The sequence below is a fragment of the Carcharodon carcharias genome, chromosome 14, assembly GCF_017639515.1.
Source record: "Carcharodon carcharias isolate sCarCar2 chromosome 14, sCarCar2.pri, whole genome shotgun sequence".
Taxonomy (NCBI): domain Eukaryota; kingdom Metazoa; phylum Chordata; class Chondrichthyes; order Lamniformes; family Lamnidae; genus Carcharodon; species Carcharodon carcharias.
The window spans coordinates 60,682,299-60,699,935 of record NC_054480.1 but is presented as its reverse complement, the minus strand read 5'-3'; the positions used below and the strand labels follow the sequence as shown (position 1 = coordinate 60,699,935).

The following is a 17,637-nucleotide window of genomic DNA, read 5'->3' as shown; positions in this document are numbered from 1 at the left end:
TTTCCTCACTCTCCATCTCCCTCTCAAACTCTCTTTCTCCCTCTCCCTTCCTCCCCTTATACTCCCTCTCTCCCTTTTTATCCCCCTCCCACACTCTCTCCCCGTCTATCTCCCTCTCACACTTTCTCGCTCCCTCTCTCCCTCCACGCTCTCTCTCTCTCCCTCACACTGTCTCTTCCCCCCAAACTCTCCCCCTCACATTCTGTCTCTTTCTCTCTCCCCCCTTAGAAGCTCTCTTCCCTTCACAGTCTCTCTTTCCCATCACACTCTCTCCCTCACACAGTCTTCAGTCACTCACTCAGAAACTGGTGGGCTCCATTCAGTCTTGCCAAGGCCCGCTCAGGCTCGCCTGGGCCCCACCGCTCTGGCTGCCTCGCGCTGCTGGTCCAATCACATGCTGGTTTCTCTCTGCATTTGCTGCTGATAGGCTGAGTCTATCCGCAGCAAATGTAGGGAAAAACCAGCCTATGTTGGATGGCAGCTTTACAGCAATTTTCAAATATCAGTCTGTTGAGCATCAAACAAGTTTGGCAGGATGTGTTCAGAGGCCTCAGGGGGCTACAACCCGACCCGTGGACCGTGAGTTGGACAAGCGTGCGGTAGGTACTTTTGGGGCAGGTGGCATGCTGCCATCCTGCATAGCTGAACCCTTCTAAAGCAGCTGCTCCTGTGACATATTAAGAAAGCTTTGATACACCCACTGACTGATGTACTGCTGTCTGCATGATTCACAGCTGCTCTACTAGAATGTGAGAGGCCAAGACGTTGTTGAAGGATTAAGGTATTAGTATTGAAATTTAAGAATAAGGCATATAAAGATAAAAAAAAAATCTTCTTATAGCCGATGAAAGAATGGTGGAGGTAGTAAATGAATATCTCGCTTCAATTTTTACAGGACAGTGAGGTTAGTGGGAATGAATAGATGAATAGGTAAAAGAGGAGAAAAGATAATAATGGCTGAAGAAATAGTATAGTACTGAAAAATTGGAGAAATTAAAAGTGGAAAAGGTACTGGGTCCTAGTGGCATGCATCTGGAATGTTGGGAAATGTCAGAGAGAAAATTGTAGAGGCTCCTCCCATATTCTTAGACATGGAAGTGTTCCCAGAGGATTAGAGTTCTGCCAATAAGCAGCTCTGTTCAAGTAGGGAGAAAAAGTGTTAAGCTAGGTACCAATCTGCCTGACTTTAGTGGTTGGTAAATCTTTAGAGGTCATATTAGGCATAAAGCTAATGGATGAACCCTATCAACTACACCTGCCATAGCCCATTCCTGATCTGCGATCTGCAAGGTGAGAGGAAAGCTGGTCGGAAGACCAAGTGATGTTGTTTGGCATTGTATAACTGTGGTGCAAAAACAAACACAGAATTACCTGGAAAAACTCAGCAGGTCTGGCAGCATCGGCGGAGAAGAAAAGAGTTGACGTTTCGAGTCCTCATGACCCTTCGACAGAACTTGAGTTCGAGTCCAAGAAAGAGTTGAAATATAAGCTGGTTTAAGGTGTGTGTGTGGGGGGCGGAGAGAGAGAGAGAGAGAGAGAGGTGGAGTGGGGGTGTGGTTGTAGGGACAAACAAGCAGTGATAGAAGCAGATCATCAAAAGATGTCAACAACAATAATACAAAAGAACACATAGGTGTTAAAGTTAAAGTTGGTGATATTATCTAAACGAATGTGCTAATTAAGAATGGATGGTAGGGCACTCAAGGTATAGCTCTAGTGGGGGTGGGGAGAGCATAAAAGATGTAAAAAATAAATAAATAAATAAATAAATAAATAACTTTTTTTTTTCTTTTTATAATGGAAATAAGTGGGAAAAGGAAAATATATATAATTTATTGGAAAAAAAAGAAAAGGAAGAGGGAAACAGAAAGGGGGTGGGGATGGGGGAGGGAGCTCACGACCTAAAGTTGTTGAATTCAATATTCAGTCCGGATGGCTGTAAAGTGCCTAGTCGGAAGATGAGGTGTTGTTCCTCCAGTTTGCGTTGGGCTTCACTGGAACAATGCAGCAAGCCAAGGACAGACATGTGGGCAAGAGAGCAGGGTGGAGTGTTAAAATGGCAAGCGACAGGGAGGTTTGGGTCATTCTTGTGGACAGACCGCAAGTGTTCTGCAAAGCGGTCGCCCAGTTTACGTTTGGTCTCTCCAATGTAGAGGAGACCACATTGGGAGCAACGAATGCAGTAGACTAAGTTGGGGGAAATGCAAGTGAAATGCTGCTTCACTTGAAAGGAGTGTTTGGGTCCTTGGATGGTGAGGAGGGAGGAAGTGAAGGGGCAGGTATTGCATCTTTTGCATGGGCATGGGGTGGTGCCATAGGAGGGGGTTGAGGAGTAGGGGGTGATGGAGGAGTGGACCAGGGTGTCCCGGAGGGAGCGATCCCTATGGAATGCTGATAAGGGGGGTGAAGGGAAGATGTGTTTGGTGGTGGCATCATGCTGGAGTTAACGGAAATGGCGGAGGATGATCCTTTGAATGCGGAGGCTGGTGGGGTGATAAGTGAGGACAAGGGGGACCCTATCATGTTTCTGGGGGGGAGGAGAAGGCGTGAGGGCGGACTGCTGTTCCCGTCACATTCTGAAATCCACACTCAGTGCCATGCACCGTCATATGAACACACTCGACCTCTCCCTCCAGCAGCACCGCCGTACTCTTTTTCAAAGCTGCGCGTGCCCCAAGTTGCATTTTATCCTTCGGCTCATCCGATGCCTCAACAAGAAACTTTTTCTCTTTCTCTCAAGTGCTAAGGAATGCAAGCTTCAACAACTCATCGACACCAACACCCATCTAGGACCCTCCACCCCTGCCTGTCCCTCCGTCCCCACTCCATCTTCCAATCCCAACCCCAGCCGTGTATTCACTATACCCCCTGACCTTCCCCTCTCCAATGCTGAACGTTCAGTGCTCAGCAAAGGACTTAGTTTCATAGCCTTACGCCCTCACCTCAATGAATTTCGGGCTCGGCATGATGCTGAACTCTTCTTCCGCCGTCTTCGTCTCTGGGCTCACTTCTTTGGGCAGGAGTCCTCTCCCAGTTCAACGGATCCTTTTACCCATCTCCAATATTCTCCCTCCACCTGGACCCCTCCCTCTGGATTCTTACCTTCTCTTGATCTTTTCATTGAGAACTGTCGGCGCGACATTAGTCGTCTCAATTTCTCTGCTCCTCTCACCCATTCTAATCTCTCTCTCTCTGAACTTACTGCATTCCATTCTCTCAGGTCCAACCCTGACATTGTCATCAAACCCGCTGACAAGGGTGGTGCTGTTGTTGTCTGGCGCACTGACCTCTACCTCGCGGAGGCTGAGCGTCAACTCGCAGACACTTCCTCCTACCTCTCCCTGGACCATGACCCCACCACTGAACATCGAGCCATTGTTTCCAGGACTGTCACTGACCTCATCTCCTCTGGGGATCTCCCTCCCACAGCTTCCAAGCTGATAGTCGCCCAACCTCGGACGGCCTGCTTCTATCTCCTACCCAAAATCCACAAACAGAACTGCCCCGGTAGACCGATCGTCTCAGCTTGCTCCTGCCCCACAGAACTCATTTCTCGTTATCTTGACTCCCTTCTCTCTCCCCTTGTCCAGTCCCTTCCCACCTACATCTGTGATTCCTCTGACACCTTACGTCACATCAACAATTTCCAGTTCCCTGGCCCCAACCGCTTCCTCTACACCATGGACGTCCAATCCCTCTACACCTCCATCCCCCACCAAGATGGTCTGAGGGCCCTTAGCTTCTTCCTCGAACAGAGGCCCGAACAATCCCCATCCACCACTACTCTCCTCCGTCAGGCTGAACTTGTTCTCACGCTGAACAATTTCTCCTTCAACTCCTCTCACTTCCTCCAAATAAAAGGTGTGGCTATGGGTACCCGCATGGGCCCCAGCTATGCGTGTCTCTTTATGGGGTATGTGGAACATTCCTTGTTCCAGTCCTACTCCGGCCCCCTTCCACAACTCTTTCTCCGGTACATCGATGATTACGTCGGTGCCACTTCATGCTCTCGTCGGGACTTGGAAAAATTTATTAATTTTGCTTCCAATCTCCACCCCTCCATCATTTTCACGTGGTCCATCTCTGACACTTCCCTTCCCTTCCTTGACCTCTCTGTCTCAATCTCTGGTGATAGACTGTCCACCAATATCCATTACAAACCCACCGACTCCCACAGCTATCTCGACTACAGCTCCTCACACCCCGCTTCCTGTAAGGACTCCATCCCATTCTCTCAGTTCCTTCGCCTCCGTCGCATCTGTTCCGATGATGCTACCTTCAAAAACAGTTCCTCTGACATGTCCTCCTTCTTCCTTAACCGAGGTTTTCCACACACGGTCGTTGACAGGGCCCTCAACCATGTCCAGCCCATCTCCCGCGCATCCGGCCTCACGCCTTCTCCTCCCTCCCAGAAACATGATAGAGTCCCCCTTGTCCTCACTTATCACCCCACCAGCCTCCGCATTCAAAGGATCATCCTCCGCCATTTCCGCCAACTCCAGCATGATGCCACCACCAAACAAATCTTCCCTTCACCCCCCCTATCGGCATTCCGTAGGGATCGCTCCCTCCGGGACACCCTGGTCCACTCCTCCATCACCCCATACTCCTCAGCCCCCTCCTATGGCACCACCCCATGCCCACGCAAAAGATGCAATACCTGCCCCTTCACTTCCTCTCTCCTCACCATCCAAGGACCCAAACACTCCTTTCAAGTGAAGCAGCATTTCACTTGCATTTCCCCCAACTTAGTCTACTGCATTCGTTGCTCCCAATGTGGTCTCCTCTACATTGGAGAGACCAAACGTAAACTGGGCGACCGCTTTGCAGAACACCTGCGGTTTGTCCACAAGAATGACCCAAACCTCCCTGTCGCTTGCCATTTTAACACTCCACCCTGCTCTCTTGCCCACATGTCTGTCCTTGGCTTGCTGCATTGTTCCAGTGAAGCCCAACGCAAACTGGAGGAACAACACCTCATCTTCCGACTAGGCACTTTACAGCCATCCGGACTGAATATTGAATTCAACAACTTTAGGTCGTGAGCTCCCTCCCCCATCCCCACCCCCTTTCTGTTTCCCCCTTCCTTTTCTTATTTTTCCAATAAATTATATATATTTTCCTTTTCCCACCTATTTCCATTATAAAAGGAAAAAAAGAAGTTATTTATTTATTTATTTATTTATTTTTTTACATCTTTTATGCTCTCCCCACCCCCACTAGAGCTATACCTTGAGTGCCCTACCACCCATTCTTAATTAGCACATTCGTTTAGATAATATCACCAACTTTAACTTTAACACCTATGTGTTCTTTTGTATTATTGTTGTTGACATCTTTTGATGATCTGCTTCTATCACTGCTTGTTTGCCCTACAACCACACCCCCACTCCACCTCTCTCTCTCTCTCTCTCTCTCCGCCCCCCACACACACACCTTAAACCAGCTTATATTTCAACTCTTTCTTGGACTCGAACTCAAGTTCTGTCGAAGGGTCATGAGGACTCGAAACGTCAACTCTTTTCTTCTCCGCCGATGCTGCCAGACCTGCTGAGTTTTTCCAGGTAATTCTGTTTTTGTTTTTGTTTTGGATTTCCAGCATCCGCAGTTTTTTTGTTTTTATCTCTGTATAACTGTGGTGTCCCATTATGGGTGTTGACATCACAGCTTCACAAGAGGAGAGAAGGAAGTTTGGATGCAAAGCAATCGATGTCGTTATGTAACCTTTCATTTTCCCTCCACTTTGCACCCATAATTTAGGCTTGCTTCCAGAGCAGGAAAGAGGAAAATCACCTCAATTGTACTCGGTTTTAGATGGCTCACTGTAGGAAATATGTTATTACTATGGAAAATTCCAGGAAAGATTTAATGAGACGATAACAGAGATGAGTTGCTTTAGTTAAAAGGATGGACGAGAGTAATAAAGGGCTCCTTTCATTAAAACAACTAGGTTAGGTGGAGATCTGGTAGAGGCTTTGATAAGGTTAATACATTGATTGATCTGCTAATTTTTAAAAGCTATAAATTTAAGACCACTAGGGAAAGAATTAAGGGAGCAGTTAAGGGAAACATTTTTATGCAGAGGATTGCTGGAATATTAGATTACATAGAATGCCCAATCAGAAGCAGTTATGGAAGTAGAATTCGTAAGTAAAAGAACAAATTAAAAGGGTATGGAAAAAAGCCAGGTCAATGGGATTAAGTGGCTAGCTCTTTCAGAGAAATAGCACAAGAGTAATGGGCTAAATGGCCTTTTTCTAGGCTGTAAAATTCAATGAGTATCAGAGTCACTAAAAATAACAAGATTTAAGCCAAAGTGATTAAAATCAAAAGAAGAAAATACTTGTTAAAATTGTTAAAATTATTTGCAATAAAGAAAATGTGGAGGAGAATGAAGCAACAAGAACAATGCTATTTATATTAAGTGAAAAAGGCAAACATTTATTTATATCAAGCAAAATCTGACACGATTTATAAAGCAACTCAACCACCAAATGCCAACATGAATGCCACATGATGCCAATATCTACATAAAAGATGTTTGCGCAGGTCCTGCAGTACATAGGCAATGGTTTCCCACTTTCTACAATTTCTAATAGCACATTTTCTTGTTGTCTGTTTTTATATTTCTTTCCTTTCACAATACCACTTTAAAAAAAAGGCGTTTCTAAAGTATCTTCTTTCATAAACCTATTAACTTTCCTAAATGTTTCTTTTAACAAATCTTCCTTCCTTCTCTGCCCCCCAAACATTATCTTCCCAAAATAGAATGCTTCTGCTCTACTCACGTGTTGTCAAGCTTCTTTCAATTAAGCGATCTGTTCTCTTCAGTGCTCCTTCTGTAACTGTGGTGCATACCAAGAGTCTGTCAACATTCATACCATCGACTTGTCTGTAATTGGTTGCAGCATGTCTGAAAGTTCTCTTTTCTTATTTACTATGATGGGCAAGCATCAAAGTTGCCCAACCTGTTAAACCTACTTTCAAATACATTAGCTGCCTCTAGTGAGAACATAATGAATCAAGTGAACCCTTGAGGTATATAGCCAAACGTCATTTTTTTTTCTGTGCCTTTGATTCTCCTCGTCTTGCAGACAAGGCAGTTCTTGTAGCTGAGAATGTAGAATACACTACTCTCGGCTGGTCACTGTCAGTACTGCACTTGGCCAACTCTCATTTGCAGAGTCACTTAAAGTTGAAGCCAAGAGCTCAGCCACACTGAGGACAAAATCTTGATCCCTTCACAGTGCAGTATTACTTGTCAAGTTCCACAGACCCACATGGGTAGCTTTATTTTTTGGCCATTGCAAGTAGGACATGACAATGGAAGTTATGACGGAGGATAAAAAATGTCCCTATTCAAGAAAGGAAAGGATTAAAATAACTCGACTTGAAGAGCTAGCGCTGGTACAGATGCCATGGTCAATATGGTCTGCTCCTGTATTGCAATTTCTGTGATTCTAATAGATGTGTTAAATCATTCTCTTACTCTCAGAGGCCATGAGTTGAAGTTCCAATTTCTATCAAGTAAACTCCACAACAAATTGTCCTTGGTAAGATTTCATATGCTGTAGTCAACTTTACAGTCACAAAATGTTTATAACGTACAGTTGAGGGGAGGATTTAGCAGAGAATTCTAATTCACTCCACTAAGTATATTTTCTACTGAGTATTATGAGACAGTAATTTGGGCAGTGATACAAAAACCCTTTCTGAAAGTGACTGACAAAGGAAGCCAGTATGTATAAATTAGAAGTCAAATTATATCTTTGACTAGGAAACTAATTTAAACTCTCCAATGGGGTTTTAAAGGAAAAGTGAGTTAACATTCTATCCTCTCACTTTTCTTGTTCCAGGTTTACTTAAGACTGATGGGATTAAATCCCTTAGCACAAAGGCAAATGAGTCAAACAATTTCAAGATGACTTCTGGTGGATGGTTGGTGGTCCCACAATGTTAAATATTTCATAATTTGTCAATGAATGCCATCAATCTGGCAATCAAATTCCAAAATGGTCATAACTTAAAGATAATTGCAGGCAGGGGGAAAGTCATAATGAAAGAAAGCAAAACATGCATTTATATAGCATCTCATGACATTCCAAAGTGTTTTATAGCTAACCGGGTTTCTTCCAGTGTAGTCACTGTTGCAAGACAGAGAGCAATGCCTTGAAGCCAGGGCTAATGTACCTAGCTGAGAAGAGTGAATGAAGCTTCCTTTGTTTCGCTTTTAACTTGAATCATACAGATCTGAGAGTGTTTTATACTTTGATTTGAAAGAAGTAGAGTATCAACCCCAGAACTAAACACCTTCCCTATGAGCATCTGAATTCCCCTCTTCTACCCCCATAAAAATAAAATAAAATTGCCTCTTGAGAGCTAGGCATGGGCACAACACTTTCTAGTCATCACAAACTTAAAATTAAAGCAGTTCCTGCCTTACAAAGTAAGCACTAAAGTAGTGACAGGGAAGGGAAGCTAATTCTGAGCCACACCTCAAAAGCACTACAAAATGAACAAAAGGGGCTTGTTGATCTTAGATGGGAGTGGATAAAGCCTGCTGTGAGTGTGCTTAAAGAATTATATCAATTCAGTGATAAAATGGATTAGTTACTGTGATTTAAGTAACAAAGTGCAATGTAGGAAACGTACCTAATTGTAACTTGTTGATGCAGATTGCACCTAATATTCAATTGAGGTTCATTTGTTGATTAAAACCTACACTGTCGACTTATGAATTTCAGGCCATTTTGTTTATGCTCAGGAAGTTGGATCTTTTTCATAGGACCAGGTTAGGATAAAGGACAAAATCAAGGAGAGGTTTTTTGGTGGAAGATAGAAGACTGGCAATTCTGTAACACCGGGCATGTACCCAGGATTGTCACTAGAAAAACCAATGGGAAAGGCTAAAGAAAAGTAAGACAGAGGGTTATCAAGGTGTTTTACCGCAAGCAGCAGTTGACATTATGTAAAAAGCAATGCACAAGTATTTGAAAATGAAGAATATAAAAATACAGGAAAAAGGTGCATAAGTGAGATTAAAGTATCTGTAGGCTGATTTTAACCCAACCTACCCAATGGGAATAGAGTAGGTGTGTCATTAGAATGAAGAAAACCGACTTAGCACCCTGTTTTCATTAGAAATTACTGTTATTTAAAAGTTAGGACATGACTTTGGTAGCAAATGTGCCTGTCAGAAAGAGGCAGATTCTCACTAATGAATGGGAATTGGAGTCCTGTAATGTACCAAGGACACCAACGGGATTTTAACTTAATGAGGCAGAAGAACCACCGAGCGCCTATCCCGGTCAGTAAAATCTCACAGCATTGGCTTTACAAACTGACTGACATGACTGGAAGCATTTGCTTTACAATGGAGTAGCCAGAGGAAGAGGAGCCACACCTATAGGGGTGGCATGAACAACCAGGCCAATTAGCAGATAGGTTTGTTATAAGATAGCAAGTGAGGGAGGCTTCTCCTCATAGGCCTCACTCAGCATACAGCGCCCATAGGCCAAGAGTTTGTTTCCTGTATCTGAGGACCCCTGCAGCAAGTGGCTGAACTTCATCAGGTAGGCTGCTGCTGATCTATGTGACCTGTTGCAACAGTGCCTGCTGGTTACTGGACTAAACATCTCTCTGTGCCAGTCATTCAGCACATTACCTTTCCCATGGACAACAACAGCTGAAAATAGAGGCTCAAGAATTTTCAGCAGTATCTGACTTTCCTCATGTCCAGGGTATATTAGACCACACTCACCTAATTATCATGGCACTAGAGAACAAGCAAGGAGCTTTTGGAAACAAAAGGGATTTTGCTCCTTTAACATATAACCGTTATGTGAACATCACAAAAGGATAAGCTAAGCCTATACCAGCTTTGCTGGCAGAAACCGTGACAGCTTTATTTTTCTTTTATTCATTCAAGGGGAGTGGGCATCTCTGGCTAGGCCACCATTTATGGCCCATCCCTAATTGCCCTTGAGAAGGTTGTAGTGAGCTGCCTTCTTGAGCTGTTGCTGTCCATGTGGTGTAGGCACACCCACAGTGCTGTTAGGGAGGGAGTTCCAGGATTTTGACCCAGCCACAATTGTTATGACATAGCAGATGTTGTGTGCTAGGCGGATTGAATCCACAAAGGAAACTCGATCCTGCTATCACAACAGTTTTGCAATTTGTATTTATTTTGAGATGTGTGCCCTGAATTCAGTAGTAATAAATCTACCAAGACTTCAGAAATGTTTTAAGAAAACTAAATTAAATAGTTATTAACAAAAGAAAAGATTTTAAGCATATAAATAGGTCTACAAATTAATGATATAATAATTCCTAAAACCCCTAATTAATCTGGCTTCCAGTTGCACCTCATTAAGTCAACGGTAAAAGAAATAGAAAATGTTTAAACAGATGCCAGCAAGTTAACACAATACACTGGACAGTAGAATTCAAAGTGGCTTTTCCCAGCTTCGGTTTCTGTAGATAGCAGGCTTAATGCACAAATACTGGAGGCTTCTCACACTTCTTTTAGAGCTGACAATGCCTTCCTTGACACACTGCCTCATTCTCCTTTATACATGTTTCTCCCTTTTAATGTAAACCACATTATTCCCATATGCCTTTGGAACTTTACCTTTCTCATAATATGAATCTTTTCATGTTGCTATTATTATCAGTAACTTTTGGGAAAATAAATACACTGCTTGGTCTAGCCTCTCTGTCTAGGTGTAATATCCAATCATCTCTTTGAAATTCAGACTACCCTGATTTATCTAAAAATGCAAATTCTCCTCACCGCACATTCTAAGACTTCAGCCATGTTTTGTATTTAGCATTTTGAACCTAGCTTCTTTTGATGAGTCAAATCATCAAGACCAGCTGTCTCCAACTCAACTAAATCCTACACATACACACAGAGAAATTATTCAAACCCCAATATTAACCTACTTTGATAATAAATCACAATAACATTATGAGAATTATTATACTTTTGCGACACAGTGAAGGAACGGCGATATATTTCCAAGTCAGGATGACGAGTGGCTTAGAAGGTAACTTCCAGGTGGTGGTGTTCCCATTTATCTGCTCTCCTTGTCCTTCTAGAGGTAATGGTCTTGGTTTTGGAAGGTGCTGTCCAAGGAGCTTTGGTGAGTTTCTGCAGTACATCTTGTAGATGGTACACACTGCTGCTACTATGCATTGGTGGTAGAGGGAGTGAATGTTTGTGGATGGGGTGCCAACCAAGGGGGCTGCTTTGTCCTGGATGGTGTCGAATAGAGAAGGGAGATGACCTCACTCTCTGGAGAGCTGTGTCCTGGGCTATTCTTGCCACCAGTGCTTGCCAATGCTCATTAGTTCGGCATGCATCTCCATGTTACAGACCCCACTAATTTACTCCTTAACCTAGTCTGGTATCAATCACTGTGCTGGTGCTTGGGAGAGATGCAGTGCATGAGGTTGTCTCCTCTGAAAGAATGTCCTCTTCTGAGGTTTCTGAAGCTGTTGAGAAGCATCTAGAGTAAAGAGAAATAAGACAATAGACTAAGATAAATCAGGCTGGACAGTTGCAGGGAGATTCAGAGCGACTTCATGTTGGTACAAGAATTGCATGTCCTCTCTGCGGGCTCCTCTCAGGTTGCTCTGGATGACAGCAGCAGCTCCTCCACCCCTCCACCAGTGACCACGGTATCTGATGAGGCTGCGATGACTGGGGAGATGCCAGCCATGGCACTGGCCGCTCTCCCCCAGGTGGGACCAGTACAGGCTCCACTGGCCAGAGGACAACTGCCAAGGTCATCAAGGCCAACAAGACAGCAGAGTCAGCAGGCTGTCTCCAATGTTGCTGCCAGTAAATCATCTCTACACAAGTGGAACAGAATGATGCTGCATGAAAAGACACCACATGGCGACTGTGCCTATGTATGTTTGGGAACTCTCCCTTCAACACTGAGACATGTGTCTTCCATCCTCGCCAGCATGTCTTCCATCAGCATCTCCAGGGCGTTTTCTGAGAACCTGGGGCTTGCTTGTAACTCGTTAATTTTTCCCAATCCTCCTTGCAGACATTTCTAGAGATCAAAGAATACAACCTTCCTTTAGGATCATGTATTTATGCTTTTAGCAGACCTCTGAAGAGGCCCCAAAAGTTGTGCTAAACGACTAGGCAGGTTTCCTGTTCAGCCACAAATTGGGTGTCAAATTTGAATGAGGTTTGGCGATTAACATGTCCCAGAAATCAAATTTCCAGCAGTGAATAATTTCACAGTTTTCCCCTCCCTCACAACCCCTTGCCAACACCTGCCTAAAACCCACCTCAAGGTCAAAATTGATCCCTTGGCTCCAACAGGAAATATTTGCACAGATATGGCAGATTGAATGACCTCGTTCTATACAGGAGATTTTATGATTCAGGGCTGGATTTTATGCTGACTAGCTAGTGGGTTTTAAAGCAGGGTTGTTCACAGAATCCAACTCTATCGAGGAAATCTCAGGGCAGAATATTCTGCTCCTGTTGGCGGCGTGAGCGGACAATATGGCGAGAAGGCCAAAAATTGGCTTCACGCCATTGTGAAACCAGTTTGCACTCATCTGCTCCACAGGTCAATGGTGGGACCCGCTTTTTCTGCCGTGCATATCAGGAACCGAATTTCAATACTTTAGCATCACATTATAAGCCCTGCTCACCATAATCATGCCTCCATGCTGAATCATCTGGGCATGTCAGTGTGATTGCTGATGTGTTTCACAACTGTACATAAGCAATGTGCACCTGGCGGGCTGCACTTTGCTCAGACTTCGAGGTTTGTTTGCCTACCGTGCTTCGGGCAGCACTTGCAGTCATCAGCACCAGGCTTCGCAGGCAGCACCACATCAGATTTAGGGGGGCTCATGGGTGGGTCTCTATACTTACCAGACCAGCCATAAGGCTTTTCAATGGCTGTATGACTAAGACTTGCTTGAGGAAGGGGGAGAAGTGGAATCAGGCAAGGGAAGAGGCAGCAGGGCGAGGGCTGTACTGGGTAAGGGGGTTATCCTGGGGTATGTGGGGCCATGTACTGATCTGTATAAGTGGCCTCAAGATGGTGAGGGCTGAGGAAGAAGTCTCCGAAGGAAATGAGGCCAGATGGAGATGTGAGGGTGTGTGTGAGAGAGTGAGTGGTGATGTCCCTTGAGCTGACAGTGAGTGAGATGCCAGTGAATGTGTGATGGGCTTGTGAGTGTGTGACTTTAGAGTGATGAGATAGTTGTCTTACCCTCATGGCAAGGATAAGATCATTCATCCTCTTTCTGCACTGGATGACCAATCTCTCCTGTGCAACGTTTGCACTGACCGCCAATGCCACTGACTCCCGAGCTGGAGTGGTGAGATTGTTGGACCTCCTGCAGCCAGAGTGAGGGTGATGGACACTATGGCAGGCCTCCAAAAGGCATTCAAGTGATGGGTCACTGAATTCTTCCTGGCTTTCAGGGCCATGTCTTCACTGGAGCAGTCCTGGGCTGCCAGCATTGAGAACTGTGTGCGTGGCTGCAGTTTAGATATGGCACCCCGAGGGAGGAAATGGTGAGGTAACGGCTTGGCGGGTGATTCTGAGGCTGCCCACCAGCGAGACAGCGTGTTTCCTGTGGCTGCATAATTAATAAGGTGGGAAGCGGACTATCTGGGGTGAAAACCTGTGGCCAGCGGGTGAAATGTCATTTTTCACACCCTCTACCATACTTAGTGCAATTCTGCAACAGTTCCCCCTCTGTGGTTAACTTACACAACCACATAATCCATTACATTGCACAATTCTGTCGCATATCCAAAACAAATTTGTGTAATGCCACCAAAACCTTTCCTTAAAGTGTTGCATCACTCCTTAGTTATTTCACATGAAATCTGCAAAGCTTTTTTAATAGTTTCTGACTGGCCTTTTACAATCAATAATTTCTTTTGATTAAGACTGATAGTCACACACCTTAGAGGCTCTTTGCTGTGTAATAAACAAATGAGTACTTTTCAATGTAATGGTGTAACAGAACAATAGAAACTGCTCAGGCTTCTAATAAATCATTGCATCCAGAGATACGTGTCAGAGGACCTGAAAGGCGCTGACAGTGAATAGCAAGCAGAAACAGGGGAAGACCATACGACCATAAGACATAGGAGCAGAAATTGGGCCATTAGGCCCATCAAGTCTGCTCCGCCATTCAATCATGGCTGATAAGTTTCTCAACCCCAATCTCTCACCTTCGACCCGTAACCTTTGATCCCCTTACCAGTCAAGAACCTATCTCTCTTGGTCTTAAATACACTCAATGAACTGGCCTTCACAGCCTTATGTGGCAATGAATTCCATAGATTCACCACTCTCTGGCTAAAGAAGTTTCTCCTCATCTCTGTTCTAAAAGGACTTCCCTTTACTCTGAGTCTGTGCCCTTGGGTCCTAGTCCCTCCTACTAATGGAAACATCTTCCTCACGTCCACCCTATCCAGGCCTTTCAGTATTCTGTAAGTTTCAATCAAATTCTCCCTCATCCTTCTAAACTCCATCGAGTATAGACCCAGAGTCCTCAAGCGTTCCTCATATGTTAAGCCTTTCATTCCTGGGATCATTCTAGTGAGCCTCCTCTGGACCCTCTCCAGAGCCAGAACATCCTTCCTGAGGTACGGGGCCCAAAATTGCTCACAATATTCTAAATGTGGTCTGACCAGAGCCTTATAAGCCTCAGTAGCACATCCCTGCTTTTATATTCTAGTCCTCTCGAAATAAATGCCAACATTGCATTTGCCTTCCTAACTACGACTCAACCTGCAAGTTAACCTTAAGAGAATCCTGGACTAGGACTCCCAAGTCCCTTTGCACTCCAGATTTCTGAATTCTCCCCCCCATTTAGAAAATATCTATGCCTCTATTCTTCCTACCAAAGTGCATGACCTCACATTTTCCCACGTTTTATTCCATCTGCCATTTCTGTGCCCATTCTCCTAACCTGTCCAAATCCTTCTGCAGCCTCCCCTCCTCCTCAATTCTACCTGTCCCTCCAGGGAAGGGAGGGACTGAAGAAGAAAATGGAATTTCCTATGTAATCAGCAGGTTCTATTTTGGAGAGAGTTCTTAATAATGGTACTTTTTAAATGAGAAGCAAAGAAAATACAATCTGTTTTTGTTTGTTGTTTCATTTAGATTTCTGAAAAATGTTTTTTCATTAATCAAGGGAGACTGCGAGAATGTTCTCAGAGCAGAGAAGGTTAAGGTGACATTTAATAGAGGTGTTCAAAATTATGAAGAGTTTTATTAGAGTGGAGAGGGGGAAACTGTTTCCACTGTCCGTGGATCAATAACCAGATGATAACAGATTTAAGATAATTGCCAAAAGAGTCAGAGGAAACTTTCAAAAGGGAACTGGATAAATACTTGAAAGGGACAAATGAAAATCAGGCCTAAAGGGAAAGAGCAGCGACTAATTGGATACCATATTCAAAGACCTGGCACAATAGAACAAGTGGGTCGAGATATTTTGGTCCCATAAGTCAACAGATCTTTGGCCAGTCCACCAAATTTTCTGTCCCGCACGCGGCAATTCCCACCGCAGGCAGGGTGGGAAAATCCCGGCAATAGCCTCCCCTTTGCGCTGTACAATTTGATGATTCCATAATTCTTCAAATAAATTGCATTTGAAAAGACTGAACATGAGAAGTAGCTGCAAAAGCTGAATAAAAAAAAATCATAGTATAGTTGTCATAAAACACTGGAGGGTGGGAGAAGCCAGCATTGTGGCATAATTGCTGCCATTTAATATCTCTGTCACAGGTTATTTTAGCATAAAGTATTTGAGTCAGCAATTACAACTGTGACTCTAATTTATTGAACAACTAAGCATCCTTTTTGACAGTTTTTAATTGAGATCCGCAGGCAGCCTGATTGCTGACTGTGTAACTCTGGCCCATCCACAGTCAGAATCATAATTGCTTCCCTCTGCATGAGCCCAATATTCAGCTCAGCCACCCTGGGTAGGATTTTCACAGCCTTAAGTTGGCCGGAAAGGAGGTGAGCAGCAAAAAAATTGGCATAACATGGCACGAAGTTCCACCTTTGTTTCCGGTGTCAGCACTTTTCCTGGGGGGCAGGGGTGGCGGGAGAGTGGGGGAGTGCAGGCCTTTGAACCATCCGGTATTTTATGACAACTATACTATGATGACGTTTTTATTTAGCTGATGCAGCTAACTCTCGTGTTCAGTCTTTTCAAATGCAAGCACCTTAAGAGGCCAATTAAGTACTTAAGGGCCTTGATAAAAGTTTGACTTTGAGAAGTTTTGAACTTTGGTGCAAGCGGCCAGTTTTCAGGTGCTCTCAGTTATCAGATACACCCAATGCAGGTGTGGACCAAGCTGGGATGCGTCAGGAGGGCAGAGAACATTGTGATGGTTAGAGCCATGATATCTCGTGGATGAAAGGAGATTCATCTTGAGAAAACAGCTGCAGAAGCACATCAAAGGATAGGGGAGAGGCCAGAAGTAAGAACTTTGTCAGTTCAGGTAGCTGTCATCCTCCTGGTATTGGATCATTGACCTTCCCAAGTCTTGGCTGTTTTGTGGGCATTATGCACCTGTTTCTCCTATGAGGCAAAAAAGAGGGTGAGACAAGGCACTGCAGCCCTGCATGGAGGAAGGTAGCTGCTCCAGATTGTTAGTGGCAACATGTTACTGTAGTTACCTGTCCCCAGGAACACTGTGCCTCAGAGCTTCTCCAAGGGCTGAGTGAGTGTCCTGGTCTCACATTCCTGCAAAAGTGAGGAGCAGCAAGTGCTCTGTGTCCCCTCAGCTGCAGGGAGTGATGTAGGGTATATGCCCAAGGTTCTGTCCCATTCGGTCTTACCTTGCCAGATCTTAGGAGGTCATTGAAGTACTTGCTGTGGTGGATGCATGTACACCAGATCTCTCAAGTAGCAGTCACAACATCCGTTATCTGTAACCATGCCCTCTTGGTCATTGTAGGGGGCATCTTTCTTCCATCCAGAAAGGGGGTGTCCCTCCTCTCCCTCACTGTTTCCACCAAGTTCTTAAGGTCTGCATTTGAGAATCTGGGGGCCTGCCTGTCCTGTCTTTCCTGGATGGTGTTCTTGTGACATTCTAGCATTGGATCCAAAGATTTACAGAAGTAAAATGTGTTTTTAGTTTATTCAGAAGATAACATCAGCAAGCTAACATTATACAAATCTGACCAGCAATGCAGTTCTAGATAAAAGATAAGTGATGGCTGCCTTATTTGTAAGCTTGGTTGCTTCACTGTAAATGTGGGCAGGCCATCATGGAATGGCTTCCTGCTGTGAGGCAAGGTTATTAAGCAAAGCAGAAAATGCTGGAAAAACTCAGCAGGTCAAGCAGCATCTGTGCAGACAGAAACAGAGTTTCGAGTCCGTGTGACTGTTTCACTGAACGATAATCATATGGACTTGAAACATTTACTCTGTTTCTCTCTCCACAGATGCTGAGTTTTCCAGCATTTTCTGTTTTTGTTTCAGATTTCCAGTGTCTGTAATATTTTGCTTTTATCTAAGGTTATTAAGTAGTTGACCTCATTGAGCTCTTTACTCCCATGGGGTGGGATGAAGTTTGCTGTTCCCAAGTCATTATTTATGAGGAAGATATTTATTTAG

General features: G+C 44.3%; 1 protein-coding gene across 1 annotated transcript in view; it reads right to left on the bottom strand.

Annotated features, from left to right (window-relative positions):
- The window catches only part of LOC121287099 (protein-glutamine gamma-glutamyltransferase 2-like), a 51,706-nt gene extending 44,789 nt beyond the window's left edge, over positions 1 to 6,917 (bottom strand). The window contains exon 1 of the mRNA XM_041204634.1: positions 6,789 to 6,917. Within this exon, the coding sequence (XP_041060568.1) occupies positions 6,789 to 6,879 (91 nt within the window). The 5' untranslated portion in view covers positions 6,880 to 6,917. The remainder of the gene's footprint in view (positions 1 to 6,788) is intronic.
- Between the last annotated feature and the right edge of the window lie 10,720 nt (positions 6,918 to 17,637).